The sequence below is a fragment of the Abramis brama genome (assembly GCF_963993115.1).
Source record: "Abramis brama genome assembly, chromosome: 18".
In the NCBI taxonomy this organism is placed as follows: domain Eukaryota; kingdom Metazoa; phylum Chordata; class Actinopteri; order Cypriniformes; family Leuciscidae; genus Abramis; species Abramis brama.
The window spans coordinates 11,870,837-11,890,758 of record NC_139980.1 but is presented as its reverse complement, the minus strand read 5'-3'; the positions used below and the strand labels follow the sequence as shown (position 1 = coordinate 11,890,758).

General features: G+C 37.9%; 1 protein-coding gene across 1 annotated transcript; it reads right to left on the bottom strand.

Moving 5' to 3' along the window:
• Positions 1-12,704: 12,704 nt before the first annotated feature.
• On the bottom strand, positions 12,705-19,528 carry ppm1ab (protein phosphatase, Mg2+/Mn2+ dependent, 1Ab). The gene is made up of 3 exons (XM_084091910.1): positions 19,153-19,528; positions 17,871-18,743; positions 12,705-16,549 (listed from the first exon to the last, which is right to left on the bottom strand). The coding sequence occupies exons 2-3, from the start codon at positions 18,726-18,728 to the stop codon at positions 16,406-16,408; spliced, it is 1,002 nt and encodes a 333-aa protein (XP_083948036.1). The 5' UTR covers positions 18,729-18,743; positions 19,153-19,528; the 3' UTR covers positions 12,705-16,405.
• Between the last annotated feature and the right edge of the window lie 394 nt (positions 19,529-19,922).

The following is a 19,922-nucleotide window of genomic DNA, read 5'->3' as shown; positions in this document are numbered from 1 at the left end:
TAGCCTAGCACAGAGCAGAGCGAGAGTTTTCGGTTAATATATATATTATTATTTATTGTACAAGTACAGTTATATTGCACTTTGTTTGTACTTCAGTAACGCTTATCAAGTCTGGTGACCAAGTCTATGGCAGTGAAATTAAATACAGTATATGTGTTGCAAAAAAATAATTAGCCATTACTTGCAAATGCTGTGTGTTTGTTCAAATGTACTTCTAGTACGATTGTTTTAAACGTGTAAAACTGCGACAAATAGTCACATATTAGTAATAGGCTAATATAGCATTACACTTAATGTTCCTTGACGCAAATTCATTACGATGACATAAAATAGTGTGATCAAACGTACAGGTAATACAAAAACTAATTTATTAGCTGATATATAATTTATATGATTCATGAATTCCATACATCTCCCATTGTTCCACTCTCCTTCAAATCGTCATCAAGCTTCGTCTTTGTTATGTAAACTTTGTTGTTTTGAAAATGCGACCTTTGGCAGCGAAAAAATTACAGATTGTACCTTTAAGGAGAGAGTGTTTCGCGGAATGATACGCAACGCAAGACATGAAAATAGCGCCGATTTCCGGAAGAGCGGACTGATACGAAGCCATAACGCCACAATGATGGTGAATATTAGGAAATATCAAACCACTGAGTGCGCAGTTGGCTAGAAAGTATAGCCCGCCTGTTTTTGTAACAACCGCTAGCAGTTATGCTATTTACTCGAAACCCACCTGGAATAATACATTCATTTGAGTATTTTGAGTGGATGAAGGAGCTTCAAACATTATAATAAAAATGTTATATATTTTTTTGCTAAATCTGAGGAACACCAAGCGGTCTCAACTCAATTTAACTAGGCTTTTATGCTATTTTAAATGAGATTTTGTTTGTTTATTTATTTTTGAACAATTAAGGAATTCGTACCACTTCAACTCCACATAATCATTTCTGTGCAAATCATCAGTCAGACAGCTTCATGCAGGCTAATGCCCAAGAGAAGAGATTACAAAACATTAAAATTACTTTGCGAATATCACAGCCTCTATTCTTTATTGTACAGAGTAGCATTAAAAGGAATCACAAATTGAAATTTTTGCTTTTTAAATTTATTTGGAGGTTAACCCACCCCGTACAAACGTAGAGATTCTCTGTTTGTGCAGCGCGAGGACCACTCGAGTGTTTCCCCCAGTAACTGATCGCGCATTTAACTTGAACCAGGAGCAGGAAATACACCAGCAATGCTTAATGCAGAATTGCTGTTATACTGGGGGTCAATAATGTGCATTGCTCCCTGCAGAAGGGGAGCGTGAACAAATCATTTTCACCTTTTATGGATGAATTTGATAGAAAATAATATGAATGGCAGAATACATTTGGAAATATATAAAAGGTAAATTCTGGTCTAGCTTGTATGGTTGTGATGTTGAAAGAAAAGTATATGATATTGTTTACACTTTATTTGGCTTCAGAAAAAGTAGCTTACCTGCATATTGCAAAACTGCATATTTTTGCAATGTTGGTTCCACCACATGACTTTGACACATGACAAAAGCAGTAATTATTATTATAATATATTTTACAAAAAATGCTTCACTGCTTGTCTTTTTTAAGAAATAATATTAAAAGACGATGCCAATCAACTTAACAACCCAGGTGAAAAAGACGTACTATTAAATATATAAAAAATGTACTTGAGTATGTTTTTAGTACAATACAAATATACTTTAATGCATTTTTAATACATTTAACAGTACGTCTTTTTCACCTGGGAAGGCTTTGCTTTTAATAATTTTAAGCCATTCAATTAGGCTACTTTTCTCATTATGATCAGCTACCATTTCTTTTCTTTATGCCCCCCAAAACTGTAATAATGAATTTTAATTCAGACATTAAAAACATGTTCATCATAGAGATGTATTCAACTCGTATGTATGAACTGCATTTTTTTTTTAAAGAATTTAATAAATAAATGGATTGAGACAAAAAATGTCCACTCATTTAAAATGTCTTGGGGTCTTTCAGTCCCTCTAAAAGAATGTCAACATGTTATGTGCCCCGTGTAATGTTACTAGGACCTGCAGCTAACCACAATATTTGTTGCTCATCTCCAGCTCGTCAGCATGCTCAATAAGGCGGCCTTTAACCCTTCCGTGGCCTGTCAATCACAGCCCGGCTCAAGCAGGCCCATGCGGGCAGAGCAGACAATGCCAGCCCAGCTCCAGATGGACCGCAGCTGTGGTTCACTGGAGCGTGGACAAACTGCCCTCGTCAGCTGCCTGCATTGCAGATCTGCCACATGTTACGCAAGCCGCTCTCTCTCTCTCTCTCTCTCATGCGTGAGGAGGGCTCTTAATGGCACCCCGGTGACTCGGGGGAAACATGGAGCAAGCTCTTTTACCCAGCAAGTACTGAAGCAGAAGCCTCTGTTAACATCAGAAAGAGAGAGCACGGCGAGAGGTACCTGAATCATGAGCGAAAGTCACATCTTACCCTGACAGGAATATTTCATCAGATTCCTTCACAGGAAAACTAGAAAGAGAGAAAGAACTGAAGTCAATGTGCTTGACTTCTTTCAGCCACGTGTACCAGGGGCCATCATCCGGAACAATAGCTGTTGCTAGCCTACAGTCAAATATTAAATAGACAAATCATGAGCTGAGGAAGCCGAAGTGAATGTAAACGATCAAAGAGAAGAACGCAGTGCTAGACTGTGAGAAACGCAGCCTATGTTTCTGCTAAGCAAAATGAGGTCAACTGACATCAGATATGAACTGGGCAATTTAAACAATCTGGGTGAAGCCGCAGGCTGGGATGTGGCAGTTGCATAGAAAATGGCTGTAAAGAGAAACATTAGCAGAAGCAGAGATCCCCACCAGCTACAGTTTGACCATCTTTGTCACAGTATTGAAGACATTCCGTGTGGATATACATACATGTTTTGTTGAGCAGAGCAAGCGTGCACTGCAAGTCAACTGGTCACCCCAGAGTAAAAGGTCATATTTGGGTGCAATCATAAATTTTTCACTGTTGACCTTGAATTTGTCCTTGACAACGTTTGACCTGAAGGCGGGGTGACAGTTGACTGGACTCACAAGGGTATATACATAGGCAACAACACACACACATTCATCCTATCCTCCATTAAAATGATATAATGTATCCCAAGACTGGAAGTAAACTGCAGGAGAGAGGGCTGACATCAGATCCTGGGCCTCGGGGTGGAGCAGGCTAACTGCTGCATGGCCGCGTTAGTCACACTTAATGGCCTCAGCGAGATAAACAGAGCATGATGACATGGGCTAAATAACACATGCAGCCCCAGCAAGGCTGATATGGCTGGTTTTAAAATGTGCGGTGCAGGGAAGGATCACCCCACCAAACTTTGACTTTTCTAAGCAGTTAAGCAGTTGAAAGTGCTGGAGGTGCTGGGTGCACATCAGAAATTAATATTTTGAAATAAAATTGTACATTGTTTTTTTGCGCAACTAAAGCACTCGTGTTGCTTCATAAAAGAGAGGTTCAACAACTGGAGTCAAATGGATTACTTTAATGATGTTTTTACCTTTCTGGGGTTTGAAAGTGGTAGTTGCGTAGGCTGTCAATGGAGGGACAGAAAGCTCTCAGATTTCATTTAAAAAATCTTCATTTGTGTTCCGAAGTTGAACGGATGTCTTACAGGTTTGGAACGACATGAGGATGAGTAATTAATGACAGAATTTTCACTTTTGGGCGAACTAACCATTTAAGAATGTGGGCAGTGTTTAAAAGCAAACACTTTTATATGCATAAACAAAACATGGTGAAAATAAACAAGTAGTTTTAACAAATGAAATAAATATGCCAGTTGCGCAAAATAAGACAATTAAAAGTAGGGTAGGCAATTTCGGAGAGGCCAGCAATAGCAAGCTAGTTTTGAAAGCATAAGATCCCAGTTCCCACCCTCCCTTCAGAGCGTCTACAACGTCACGCCTCCTTCAAAACACATTAACGCGCACAGTCAGAGCAGAGTCTGCAAATTCGTCACGATCACAGCATTAAATTACCTCAAGTCTCAAAGAACATAACATTACAATAATAATTAATGTTAACAACAAAGAACTCTGACTTGTAACACACCTGACTGCTGCAGATTCATTTGCCATTGATAGTGTTGCAAATGCATAATTTTAAGGACGTGAAAAGCTCCTAGTATAGTGTCACGGGTTGCCATCTTTTAATTACGGTAAATACGACATGGCGTGAACGCAGCATAAGCTTAGTTGTTTTGGTTCAGGAGGAACTGTAAAAGGTGGCTGATGTCTGTTTTTGGCGCTCGGTGACTGTCTGTGTATAACTCTGCATAGCCTCAAATAAAGTTGCTGCCTTAAATTTTTAAGTACAATCAACTTGGATGTTTAAGTCATTTCAACTTAAATTGCATTAAACTGACTTTAAAAAAATGAGTTGAATCCTGTATTAAAAAAAGTTGAAAATTGCTAATCTTATTTTGATGAGTTAAAGCAATGTAAAAACATATGTTGATATAACTTATTTATCATATAATTTTTTCAGTGATGGAACGTACTGATGACATGTGATGTCTGCGCGAGCAGGGTGCGCAGAGGTATGGAAATACATAGATTGACAGGCTGGTATAGGACAACCTGATTCGGACCGAATGCAATGACTGGACCAACATTTTTGGATGTGATTAAAAGGGTTGAATGTAGTTTGGGTACATTTAAACCAAAGTAAACCAAGTAATGGTACAGTAAGTGAAACCCATTGCAGCAAATAAAACATTGCTAGCTCTCTCCTGAAGAGCTTTGTGTTCAAAAGTGCCATTCCATAGATCCAGTATGGATAAGGAAATCTCAACTTCCATTTTCCCAAAATGCACTGCAACTAATGAAGGACCTATGTGGCCAGTATATAACAGCAACAGTGTAGAGTAAACATCAATTATAACGCATTAGCCTCTCTCGCCCACTCTCTTAAACAGCAGTTCAGTGTAATGAGAGTGCTAGCCTTAACTAATCTAATTTGTCTTTCTCTCTCAATCCCAATGTTGCCTCCAGCAAAAAAGAAAAAGCAGTAATGTAATATCTGGATATTTTTTTTGTTTGTTTGTTTTATTTGTATTTATGCTTTATGTGAAATGTAAACATGCTTTTATTGACTGCACCCTGTCTCTTACAATCAGCCATCTGACTAATAGCCGATTTGTGTAGAAGGCATTGAGGTGTTACTGTAGCAGTCTTCAATAATAGTGCGCTTAAACAAGGCTGAACATATCTATACAATTACATAAAATGTAGGCCTACCTATAGCCTATTGAATCACACCAAGCCACGATATTACTTAAAAGGAGGGTCACCTCATTTCTGCAGGAAAGAAAATGAAATGGTACTCCAGAGGGTATCGTAAAATAACACACTTTCATGTGTCAATGAGAAAGTAAAATAAATCAAAGTAGTGACACAGAGAGAGGCAAATGGCAATTTAACAAACAGGAGCCAAGGTGAAAAGATAAAGGCTGCGCAAGGATGAGAAAATCTCTGGCGCCCTCTAGCCAGAGAAGATGATAGTGCTGTTCCTAATGTCTAGGAGGAGAAATGTTTATTTCTGCCTACTGTGTTATAGGCTAAAATGCTGTAGGCATATAAGTAAAAAAAACAAACAAAACAAACAAAAAAAAACACAATAAATATGAGTTTCTGTCTGCGATACAGTAATTTATTCAATTTATATTATTTTATTCTGTATATATTATGTGTATTTCTGTTCCATCTGACAAATAAAAATCGAAAGCGTTCTGCAGTAATACAATTTCAAGGCCTGCTCACATTCTTCAAAGCCACCAGATGTGTTTGTGCGAGTTTGTTTGTGCCGTTACATGCTCTCTCTCTCCTTTTCCGATTGCTCCAGGGGAGTGCCGAGTCGAGCTAACCACCCCTCACTAGGCCGCCATATGGCTGCCTAGGAGCTCAGAGCTCCAGATAGCACAGCGTATCATGCATGGGTGATCGGTGAAGCTGCTAATGCTGTAATTAGACAGGCACGGCCAGGTCAGCTGATCCGCGTGGTTGAGACTCCTGATGATCTTATCCTCATTAGTGATACTGAAAACAAAGGGGTCTTTAGAGAACAGCACCACACCCAGGGGCCCCATTTACATATTATACACAGCAAATTAGGAATAATGGAAGGTCATCAATGTCTAAAGAGTTTAAACAGTTACATTTTTGTTTGGGTGACCAGTTGGCTGATAAAACATGACAGGAGACACCATGCAGAAGAGAAATTAAGGATCCAAACAATATTAGGTCTTAGAAAACACATTGATATCCAACCTTTGCAGGCAGGTTTTAATATTGTACATGAAGTTATGAGAATAGTTGCCACTGGGAAAACAGTTTGTGACTATTGTATTGACAAACAAAATATTTAGATATTAACCACTTTAGCATCAAAAATAAAAATGAGATGTTGGAAAGCTGATTAAATACACAATTTGTTATATTTTAAAAAAATGTAATTCAAAATATATTAGGGTTGAAGATTGGTGCAAAAAAACAAAAAGTATAATAATATAGGCTATAAAAATTATCTAGCATAATGTGCTTTGTGACAACAATAGCCACAATTTTAAAATGATTCATTGATAGTTTTTGCTTTCACTTTTGATCAATTGAATGCATCGTTGCTAAATATTAATTTCTTTAAAAAAAGGAACTTTGAACTTTGTGTATGTGTAGCCATGTGCAATACTGATAACATTTTATGAGAAACTTACCTTTTTTTGACCAATATACTGTTAATATCTGATGCCAGTCCCCTAAATATCATTGTAAAAATATCAAAGCAGCTTAACAGGAGCATTTCTTGGAAAATGCACAATGTATTCTAGAAAGAAAAAAAAACAGAGATCATGATTTTTATTTTATTTTATTCTACATAACAAAATAAAATGTACTGGAATTACACTTTAAAGATTTAAATCCATCAAATAATGAGGAAGTCAATAGCTCACAAAGGCACCGGTTCCAGAAAATGATGTAATGTGTGTGTGCACATTATTAGCAATATTACTGGTTTGTTTTTCAGCAGTGTAATCCATCATGATGACTCTTTTGTAGATGAATAAATATTGTTGTTGCTGTTAATAGTAATAATTAAATAATAATAATGTCACCACGAAACACCATATGATGTTTCAAACCATTTTCAACAAAATCAGTGAACAAACATTGCCCAGACAGAAGTAGACAAGCAATATGAAGCTTGGTAGTGCATGCAATGCTGAAAATTTGCTAGTCAGATAAAACCATCATGTTCAAGGACACAGCTGATTGACTGATACTTGCTCCCCAGTGTCAGGCACTAAACCAGAGCTTCGCTGGAATCCAAACAAAAAGGAAGGCCCTATACAGACAGCCAAATAAGAGACAGAGCATGCAAAAGCAATCTTTGGCTTGCATTTCAACAGGCAATGCCAAATCTTGTTGATGTTAAGACAGTGCACCTGCAGGGAATTAACATTACACACATGCATTGCACACACAAAAAGTTTCTCTAATTTTCCACATTTACAACTGCAAGCGAATGCAATTCATATTTTTACTAAATGACTGTATTATGTATGACGTATATTACATATTTTCTAAAGGCCGTGTGCAGTATTAAGCCTCAGACAGACGTGTACATCTCCAGCACACATTCAAAGCAAAGCTGTTTCTATTTTCTGTTCTCTGTGCCAGAGACCCCTCCTTTGATCCTCAAAGCAAAAGGGTCAGCAAACAGATGCAGGATGATGCCTATGATGCTCTGAACTGACCAGCACTCAACAAATCTGAAGAGGCAGCCAACAGTTACTGATCAATGTTAGTATAACTCTAGGAAGTAGAAACTGTTCAATGGAGGTTATATACTGTGTATATATATATATAGCTTTCTTGCATAGTGGATATGTTATAGACTATAAAAAATATAAAATAATATAATGCAATATGACATATTAGAATGTAATTTGGCAATTTATTTTTTCAGAAAAGAAGAAAAAAATAGATAAAAAAAAAATCATCCATACCTGTCACCCTTTTGATAAGTTCCCATTATATGGAAAAACAACAAAAAGATCTTTATGCACAAGCACTCTTAGAATAAATGGTTTTATATAGAACCTTAAAGAACTCTGTCAGGCGCTTCATATATTGATTGGTTCCCATTATGGCATCATTTAATGGATTTAGTGGATTGGATTCATTCATTTTGTTATAAAAGAAAAAAGATGGTCAATAAGTCAAAGTCAAAGTGTAAACGATTCAGCCGGTCACAATGTGCTGCATTATTAACCAACAGATGCTGCCTGAGGTTGCAGCATGAATAGGGAGGTCTAAAGGTAGTTGTTCATTTATTATTCAGTCTCTGGCTATACAGTAAATCACTGCATAACTTGTCTGTGGAAGGTCAGAAAACAGAGCAAGGCCAAGAGTCTGTACGTTCCTTTCTCTTTATCTCAGCAAAAACAGCGCTGAATAGAGATCTTCTATTTCCTAAAGTAATACATTTTTAGTAAGCGTTAGATGACAGCAAAGATAATCTAAATGTAAAAATGGAGAAAATGAGCATCCACTAGTAAATAACACTGACTGATACATAAAAAAACTATTATTATTATGGTACATATCAATGATTTGGTACATATACATCATGCATCCCTAGTATTTTCTATGTATCTCAAGGTGTTGAGTGAACTCATACTCAGGGCTTGAGTGAAACCTCTACAAGTCACAATATATATATAAAAGAATCTACATTACACTTGGTTAATGTATCATGTATCACGTGGATCATGAGTCTCTGTAATACAGTATGAGTAAATGGCATTCAATACATACATTATGTATTTTTTAAACATTGTAAATAATGACAGTTAATCAAAAATCCCAGTTATATATAATCAGCCACTGAGTCATTACAAAGAATATAAAACTCACTGGGAAGAATCATTGATGAAAACCTTCTCAGCAAATAGTCATGACAAGAGTAGCTATAAAAAAACAAACATGTTTCTAATAACCAAGTTGACTTGTTCTTTTTTACTTCCAAAACCTGTACATTTAACAGTATTTGTAAAGTACATTTTGGAGGAAAATTACATGAAATGTCTCATTAGATGTAGGCTATTACAGTTTTTCACCACATAGAGTAAGAAAACTTACCGTAAATCAATTAATAGGTTTTTAATGTAGCATTTTTACAGTCTTTTACCATTAAAATTACAATAATTTCCAAGTCCAACACAAAATCTGAATGAAAAACATGCTTTATTTTAGTCAGAGAGTATGAGTCATGGAGGACATTTCATAGGCTTCCTGCAACGATGAAGCGGTGACTCACATACTAGCAGCTATTGTTTGTTGCACTCTTCAGTCAGTATCTCTCCAGCTTACTCATGGTTTTGTTATGTGTATCAGTATAAGTGCTGAAATAATGTCTGATTGAAAGGGATAGTTCACCCAAAAATCCTCATTTACTCACCCTCATGTTGTTTCAAACCTTATGAGTTTCTTTCTTCTGTTGATCACAAAAGAAGATTGATTAAAAAAATGTTGGTAACCAGACAGTTGACGGCACCCATTGACTTTCTATAGTATTTTTTTCCTACTATGGAAGTCAATGGGTGCTGTCAACTGTCTGCACAGAAGAGAAGAAATTGTTGAATAAAGTCTTTATTTTTGCACACAAAGGCCCTCATTTATCATTCTTGCGTAGAAACGGGCGTATATGTTGGCGTAAGATTATGCTTACACTCCTCTCACCGCCTGATTTATGAAGCTGTGCGTACCTTTGAAATCCAGGTGTACGCAATACCTGCCCTTGATAAATGCCGCAGCTGAAAACGATCGTCATTAGAATAACACGCCCCTATATATTCAAGTCTCCGCTTCCCCCACGCCCTCATTTTACGCCATGGACACACGGAAGACGGCAAAGAAGAGAAACTTGGATGAGCAAATTACCTATCACAATGCATTATTTTACAGCACGTGTTTTGAAACAATTAGCATTTCATTTCGTATCACGTCACATGTATTGGGGTGTACAATAGTGATGATGATGTGATGTGGAGTACCATTCATTCACATTAATAATTGCATGACCATTTGTAATATTCTTATTATTATTATTATGATTTTTATTATTAATGACGCTTATTGTTATTTAGAAGAAGAATGTCGTTATTATTATTATTTGTATTACTATTATTATTTAAAAGAAGAAGAATGTCGTTTTTATTATTTTGTCAGTCTGAATAATTTTTTGGTCATTGAAAGCCTTTCATTACTGAACCCAGTCCGTGCGCACCTGCCGGGCCTAACCCTGGCCTAATCGTTTCAAAGAATAGTACAACGGCGAGCGCGTCGAGTATAAACGCCTCGTCCGTTTGGGGAGGTGCGCGCGCAGTCTGCGGAGACTCGCGCTGCAGAGCCAGGCGAAAGTATAAACAAGGCTTGAAACGTCAGGTAAAGCGCACAGGCTCGCAACTGAACGAATACATATGCCTACAAATCAAATGCTTTGGTAAAGTCACACAAATTAAACCCTGAAGTCCATGTTGCACAAAAATAAACACTGAAGTTTATAATTACTATGCTGTTTTTTTTTTTTACAGTGGGTCATAATATATCATATCTTTTAGTTTGTCAGTGCGTTTTGTGGTGTTAGGAATTGTTTATCTGCGCATTTCCGCACTAACTCAACACGTGCGTACACCACCTCCTGAGCTGGCGTAGGATTTGAGCGTGCCGTACGCCAACGTCCATATTGATAAATCTCAAAGTCACCATGGTTTTGGGTGTACGCCAGGTGTACGCACTTTTGATAAATGAGGGCCAAAAAGTATTCTTGTCGCTTCTCGCTTCATAACATTAAGGTTGAACCACCATTTTAACGATGTCTTTACTACCTTTCTGGGCCTTAAAAGTAGCAATGACATTGCTGCCTATGGCTGGTTCAGAAACCTTTTCGGATTTCATCAAAAATATCTTAATTTGTGTTCCGAAGATGAACGAAGGTCTTACGGGTTTGGAACGACATGAGGCCATAACACTTTTCATTCAGATTTTGTGTTGGACTTGGAAATTATTGTAATTTTAACAGTAAAAGTAAAAATGCACTATTCAAAAGCTTTCAATTGGTTAACGGTAAGTTCCCTTACTCAATATGGTTAAAAACTGTAATAGCCTTCATCTAATGAGACATTTTATGTAATTTTTCTTAAAAATGTATTTGACTAATCCTGTTAAATGTAAAGGTTTTGGAAGTAAAAAAGAACAATTCAACTTGTAATAAAATGTATAATAGAGTGGTGCAGGGATGACATCAAAACCGTAAGACTAATTCACCACTGGTTCCCTCGAGATGAGTAAACCAAAGCCTGTGGTAAATATGATGATAAACTTGGCGATACTTAAGACGTTTTGTTCTACAATATAAACTGCACACATTCTTATCTAGTTACTTAATAGAAACATGCGTTTTTAAAAATAAAAAAAACTGCTTCAAAATTTGCGTTTTCAATATGGGTGTGTAATTTAAAATAACACAAACCTTATTTTACTCATAAATTGAAAGCCCCATTAATAAGGAAAATCTCGAGGGAACCAGTGGCGAATTAGTCTTCTGGAATTTGACATCATCGCTGCCCCACTCTACAGTATGTACATTAAGGTTTTATGTAACATCTCATGTAACATCTCATCTCAATGAATGTTTATTGCATTATTTTAGTGTTGTGTTACCATGTTGTTGTTTTGTATTTTTATGACACCTTCTATATATTCGTATTTCTGCCATGACAACTCTCGGAGAGTTTGGCATAGTAATGGATATGATAATGTTGATGTTTGGTTTTGACAAAATAGATCTGCTATGCTACTGCAGTTATTGCTGCTGCAGAGCAAGTACGGGACATGCTTCTGCCAATACATGTAAAACACATTGCTGCTGTACAATATAGCATACATGAATTACCCGTATCAGATCTATACAGGTGGAGCTGGGGAAGATGGAGGGTTTCTGAAAGTGCGCTGCAATTGCTACGGCAATGCTGGCTATATTTGAAGGTTGAGCAGGGAGCTCATTGGCTACTGATACAGCAGGAACCAATCAGCTGTGCCTTAAAGAGAATGATGTGATTGCATTAGGGACCTATCAGCCTGCACCATCTAGAGTTTCATGACAGAACTTTGTATTTACTTCAGCTTGTGTAAAAGCTGCTTGTGATTAACTTTGATTAACCTAATCATGTGGCTTTCTCTTTACCATCTGTGTTTTAAAAATGGCTTTCAGTATTATAAAAAACAGATTTTAATAATTTGGATAATTAACACTTTCAGTTAATCAAATATATATATAAAAAAATACTGTAAATTTGTAAAACTTAAAATGTTGCATTTTCTACAGTTAAGTTCTAGCAATCACAGCTACCAATTTTTTTTTACTGTAAATTTTCCCCCCAAAAAATTCTCAGAATGTAAGATTACTGTACAGATTTGGACTGGGAGTGACAGATCATTGCACACGTCCATTACCCCTGCTGAGACTGGTCACAATTTTTCATTAAAAACTGTATTTTAAGGCAAATCTGGTGTACTTTCATTTTCATACAATTTTACTGAAAAAAAAAAAAAAAAAAAAATCACAAATTCAGGGTTTCCGTAAATAGTTTTATTTGATTCATCTTTGACAGCCAAGAATGACAAGATCACAGTTTGTCTACATTGCTAAAACCCGAGTGCTAATGTACAAAAATAAAAACTAAAGAAAGAAAATACTGGGTGCTCACCCTCTAATATTGAAATACTTTTCTATGAAATTGTATTTGAAAAATCTTTCAAAATGAGCTTTATAAAACTGTTACCTTCTGAGAGGTAAAATTGAACAAACACAGACACAAACAGTCTGCTGGGTTAAGAAAGGACCGATCATAGATTGTAACCCTTACACATCATCAACCTTGGACCGATCTACTCTGACAGATTTAGTGAAAAGCATGAACATCATGAGAAGAAACTACTTTGTGTAGATTAACCCAAGACATGATGCATTTTTAACTCCCATAACTTTCAGTTCACATGGACTATACTCATGACACGGATGTACAACAATAAATACAAGGAAAAAAGAATATAAGCTTTTCATTGCATTAGTAGTGCTTATTTGGCTAAATAAAATGGAATGCATGGAGAGTTTCATTTAAAAGAGGTAAAATAATATAAAGACAATAAATAATTCAAATAAATAGTGTCCTCTGTTGCTTGTCAAGTTTGGACCTGAGAGGTAAAGACAGAAGTGACGCACAGGGACCCAACAGCACAACACAGCGCAAGTACATGACAATAAGCGGGCTCTGTTTGCCCTAGATTAACACTCCAGAAGATACATTTTGAAATGATCCTGTGTTACAAAGGACTATTTTATTTGCAGTTGGTTGCTTCACTGAAAATCCAATGAACTTTGGAGATGGACAGTCATGTATAGGGAAAGAAAATGTCAACTACATCTCAATTTCATGGTGCTACAGTGTTAGAAATAAAGGCAATGTCTTAAACAATACTTTATGGCCCATTTAACGCCTGCTTTGTTTTTCAGTAAGGCAATATTTCCACTACGAGTCCCACCAAATGTTCGACTCAAAGGGTTTGGGTTGTGCTTTGCAATAATTTCAGGTGAATGGTGTAAATCACTCGCATGGCACTTTTAGTAAGGGGCCAAGTGTGCTCACCAATGCAATTATGCTTAAATCATGCATGAGTGGACTATAATGTTACAAAACAAACAAACAAAACCACCATAAAAGACTTTTACTCTCAAAAGTTCATTTAAATGCTACAACTGGCCATAGACTCACTCGTAGGCACAATTAAAGGCTCTTCTAGAAGGACCTAGTCACTCTTTGTAGGTATATAAACACGTGACGTGTCTCAAAGCATACAGATCTCAGGTGTGCTATTATGGAAGAAAATAATTAAGGCTAATTTGATAAACAGTGGATTATCGGAAGGTGTGTCAAGCCATGTCAAACAGTGAGGAGAAACAACAGCAAAACAAGCAGAGTGAAATTGATATGGTACAGGAATGACCTACAATCATTTTAATCTCAAGAGTTCTCTCAAAGCAGGCACACTGTTTTTCATTCAGTTAAACACATCTTAAAGCTAAAATATATATTCTGGTAAAACACCAAGACATGCTAAAAACATTTGGGATCTTTTGGCTTTAAGGGGAAATTTAGATAAATAAAAAGAACACCCCATCCTTTACCAATGCAGCCAAGAAAATCAGTTTCTGTTCTTATTCCGTGTCCTAACCAGGTGCGAAGCGATAAAACACTACATTTTGTCGATAGCATGGTATCTTTTTCTGTGCCAGTCGCCTCGTCCACACTCAAAATTCACTAGACTGAAGTACTGCTCAAGTATAATCATGTATATTAAACATCAACCATGGATGAGGAGAAACTGGTGGTGGAAGTTAGAATCATCACATATTCTATGACAAAGCGAGAGAGTGAAAGAGCAAGAAAACAGTGGGAACTGTTCTGATTGGCTGAGTTTTGTGATTGATTGTGTTGCATCACACCCCATTTTCAATTCTGCCGAAAAAAAGAATTCTGTCATCATTTACTCCAAACACCAGTAGGTTGGTTTTCTTTCTTCTGCGCTATTTTTTCAAATGAAATGTTTTACAATTTTTGTCCATATTATGAAACTCATTGGGATCCGAAGCTTTCAAAACGTTTCTATGAGCTTGGAACAACATGAGGGTGAGTAAATGATGAAAGAATTTTCCATTTTAGGTGAACTATCCCTTAAGCGATAGACAAATTGCTTGGCGTTGAAATCTTAATGTGTCGCACCATGTTAGGACAAGTCCGAGGGGTTCAAAAATATGAAAATTAAATGAAACGCTAGCAAGATCTTAGGTACAGAAAGAGAATTCAAAGCTAAACCTTGTAGGTTTTAAAGAGTATTATGTATTATAAATATTACATCATTGTACCGACAAGGATCTACATCTCAGAAAGTGCTGACAGGCTGAATCCCACTCTATGTACCTAGAATTTCCTAACTAGGCTACATAATTTTTTCTTAATAGTTATATAGACAAACCAGAGGATTGACAAAGTGTCAGTTTGAGGCAACAAGTAGTAAACAACTCGGAGAGGATTGTAAAACATTGACACAATCTTTCAAATACTATGCTCAGTTCACACGGAAGCTGTTCCTCAGGGGTTACGAATGTATACTGTACAAAGTACAAAACTTCTGTCAGACCAACTTAACCCAAAATAAGATCTTTCCTTGTTTTTTCTTAATGTAGCATCCATGCAGGAGGTGTACACAACTTATCGTGCTATCCGTACTGTGCATGCTTTCAGTACCATGTGTTCATTGGATTTAATATTACTCTTCCAAGCAGTTGGAGTTGGGTACCAAATGCTAACTTACCTATCGATTCTAATCAAGGTAGTCGCTGTAAATTAGGACTAAGGCAACAATGTTCCATATTACAGAACAGGAATCATGCAGATTAAAATGCTCATGGCCACTGCTGTAGACACAAAACTGCACAATCAGTACAGTTGTGTCAGCTACAATTTCAGGTAATCAGCAGTGGAGGCCTGACATACACTCTCATCTAGAACGACTTTTCAGAAAGATGCAAATGAAACGGGTGCTAGACTTAAACACATGCTCGTACGAGTTGATGAATACAACTATCCAAATAACAAACTGTCACAATTAGAACACAAAACTACACTTTGTATTAATTCTGTTCGAACACATAAGCATATTGTATTCTAACTGAGGTCTCGAATTTGGTCTCTCTCTTATTAATAGAAGATGCCTTTAAATATAGCAGCGTTTAATGACAAAGTGCAGAACCAAATGTTGGGTTTTGTCATTCCTTTTTCCTAATCTACAATTGCACTTACCATCACTTAGTAGCTAATAATACGCCAATACAGACGTTTAATACGCACTGGAGCGGAGGATTTTTGGATACACTACAACAAAACCTCTGGTAAAGCTACAGGCTACCTCTTAATTGGTTAAGTGCTTTTCAATATTAGCAATAAATAATCAAAGGCCTCTAATTATCAATACAAGCTCAAATAAATTCACTGTTGTGTTTCTCTCTGGTTAAATTGATCCTGAATAGTCCTAACTGTGCTAATACAGTACCAGTGAGTCTTTCCTCTCCAATATGGGGATTCGTTAATTGGAAACTTTACGTTAACTGTAACGTATACTTAATTGGCAAGCGTAAACTGCCATCTAACAAACTCACCTAATTAAGTAAGAATGTTCACTTTCTAGAACTCTCTCTCTTCGTCTTTGTAATACATTTTATTTATTCGCCTTTTTACATGCTCCACCCTCTCTGTTCTGCAGGTACTTATCTAGCTCCGCCTCTCGCTTCACTGCTTCTGGGTTGACTTTTGGAGCACCAGGAAAACACACCAGCACCACACTCATGTTGTCTCGACTACCCTGTTGATAAACAAATAATCACAGAAGGAACGATTAAGTTAGATCAATGACTCTAAAAATGGCATAACCAAGTAATAACATATTTTCCTTACACTTTGAATACACGCAAGTATACACATTTTATAAATATAAATAGGGCTTGACATTAACTAGCAAGGAGATATTTTAATTGTTTATTAATAAACTAGTGTTTTCTGAGTCGCTTGCAACTTTCATTTAGATTACATAATCAGAGAGTATTTGTTTTCGATTCGAATTGGTTTGTTTAAAAGTAGACATTTCAAGCTTTCCATATGCCTATTTCTCATGTCTGTGAGGCAAGCAGCCTATACGCTGAGTTTCGGCTTTATTTATGTGATACGCTCCAGTTCTTCTTGCAGTCGAAGACGAAGCAACTTTCTGCTCTAAAGTTAATTCCGTGCACTGTCAAGTGCTTTATCAGATTTGCTGTGTTGCCGGTCTTAGCAGCAATTGTCTTGTCGCAAATATTGCATTGCTCAATATTGGCATCAAGCCTGGTGAAATGTAGCCACACTTTTGATCTTTTCCATCTACTGGGGTTGGGGACGCTTACACACTACAGCCTCACGTGTGAGCCAAGTCACTGGGCGTAACCGGCGTAAACTAGTGTTTGTCCTTGATGTCTCGCCACAGCCAATCATGCTGCATGCTTATTGGCTCACTGACATTGACAAGATTAACCCCTTAAGTATCGAAATTTGGATTTGGATCCAGTCCTAATTATCTCATTATTTGGCAGCAGGTATATTAAGACCTTTACCACCACCACCACCACTTTAAGACCTGACGCACGGATCCATTGTACTGTTACACATGCGTTTTCTTTCTCAACTGTTTACGTTCACTTAAAACGTGACTGTGTTGACATGACCAAGACCGACATTTTGACATTATTTTGTGTGTATCTGACTGTTTAAGTGCATTATAAGCTGCGAAAAAGAACTCAATTTGATTTATGTGCAGTGCAGTGAGTGAGGGGAGGCGGGTTTGTGTGTCAACTCGCTGTCGGAGAGATAATGAGAGTTTCAGATATTTCAGCATCGATTATATGTATAGATATATCGATGTTTTTGACAACACTGCATTGCACTTAGTTTATTAATTCAGATGCCTTTTTAAAAGACTACAATTGAAAAATCTATAGCCTATAGGGTTGGCGGGTGTTAATGTCAAGCCATATAGTTTTTTTTTGTTTGTTTTTACGGTTAACGGTATTTGTACAAAAATATCATGAATTATTAATAAATAATAATTCATATAACAAGGACCCATTAGCATCCAACTCACAAACTGACCTTACCTTGTACAAACAGGTGTCCACAATCTCATTACACACTCTCTCCAGGTCGTCGGTCACTTCCAAGCGTGAGCGCACAAAATCACACAGTTCTTCGTTGGCCATGACGTCCCAGATACCATCGCAGGCCAGCACCACAAATTCATCGTCAGCCTCAGAGCGTTCGATCTCATACACTTCTGGCTCCGGGGACACCAGCTGCTCAGTGGGGCCTTTCCCATGCACGCACTTATAGTCGAAGTCGCCGAGAGCGCGGGAGACGGCGAGGGAGCCGTTGACCCTCTGGATCATAACAGAACCACCTGCATTCTGGATTCTCTCCTTTTCCAGTGGGTTACTTGGCTTGTGGTCCTGGGTGAAGAAGTGAACGCGACCCTTGCGGCTCAGCAAGGCTCTGGAGTCACCGCAGTTGATGAAATAGAAATGATGAGGGGAAATCATCACGCCCACCGCCGTGGAGCCACTGCGGTCCGCCCCGTGCTTGCGTTCGGACATGGCCCGCATGTGTTCGTCGATTTGCAGGAAGCCTGTGCGGATTCCACATTTCACACTCTCCACAGAGGGCCCGGCACCAACTAACTCTGCACCTCCTGAACACCCTCCCCTGAAGTCTGGGTTGCTGGTAATATGTTCCAGCAGATGCTCACAGCAGTAACGGGCAACCTGAGAGCCTGCGTGCCCATCGTAAACGGCAAAAAAGGACCACAGGCCGAGGCCGTAAGGCAGCCCCATCACAGCCGTGTGAGCGTCCTCCATCTCCACACGCCATCCCTGCATACTGCTGAGTCCATAGCGGAGGCTGTTTCCCTCCCCGTGAGCATTGTGCTTCTCCATCTTTGGCTTGTCTAAGAATGCACCCATTCTTCTTATTTTGCTCTAACACAAACAGAACCAGAAAACAAAGTGAGTAGAAGGTGCTTCATCATGACATAAGTGACTCTCATTTATACTGCATATTCAAACATGCGATGGGTATGGCATGGCCATTTATACGATAAGCCACAGGTGCAGTAAGCTTCCAGAAGCAAGTAAACTGTTTAGGTAAATGTTTATCATCACATCAAGGCAGTAAACTTATTTGTCTCCAGACCAGAATTTAAAATCTTTTTCAGACGCCAACGCAGCAAAATATACGAACCTGTATAATGTAAAACAACTGTGAACTTACTGATGAAACCACTAACGTTACCCTTATCAGCATATGCAAAATGCTGCACGCCCAGATAGCATTAAGAGGCTAACTCCAGCATTTCTATGTACGTCAGAGTGACATAATATCACTTACCCAGTTTCTTCGTGGTCTTTGCTGGCTGAAGAAACTCCGAGGCACAAAAGCCGCGGATAAGAGCCTTATTATCAGCAGTATGTTGGGCCGGATAGCAAACACTATAAAACCAGCGCTGCGCTCACAGCCACAACACACATCAATCGACGGCTAGCCAATTAGCCAGTAAACTAACGTCAAAATGGCCAAAGATCGATTCCGAAAATAATCATTTAAAAAAATTTAACCATAAGAAAATCATCACATGAGCCTGTTAAGGCAGTCCGCAGCTGGGCGGTAGGGCATTTCTGGCTCCGGTGTTTTTGTTTTCCCGAGGGGGGGCTACAGGAGCCTCTCGCTCAGAACATCTCTCTCTCTCTCTCCGCGAGGATGGGTTGGTCTGGAACCCGGATGCTGCAGCGGACGGTGCGCGTTCCCCTTTCTCTATTACATCATCACTGCCACGCAATCGAGGGCTGGAAATAGATCCATTGACGAGATTGAGGGACCGTTATAAGCGAAACTCTTGCTTTCATTTGCTTTGTAGTTTTCCTGCAGAGGCATAGTCTTTATATGTTTACAAAAGAACACATTTGTCGTATAAATATATAGGGCCGTTAACCAATAGAAATTATGACATTTATAAATAAATTTCAACATCTGAACTTTGAAAACCTAAATGTATGATGAAAAAAATAGGTTTTCTAGAATTGTGGGAATGTAAACTCAAATTAGTTCATTAACTGATCAGCCAGTCAAGCTAACATATAGCCTATGCTTACACAATTAAC

What these genes read in the sequence shown, in the direction of transcription:
- ppm1ab (XM_084091910.1), bottom strand. Translation starts at nt 18,728, where the DNA reads ATGGGTGCATTCTTAGACAAGCCAAAGATGGAGAAGCACAATGCTCAC. An exon ending in TGGACACCTGTTTGTACAAG is followed by an intron (nt 16,550 to 17,870) that starts GTAAGGTCAGTT and finishes GTTTATCAACAG; the next exon opens with GGTAGTCGAGACAACATGAG.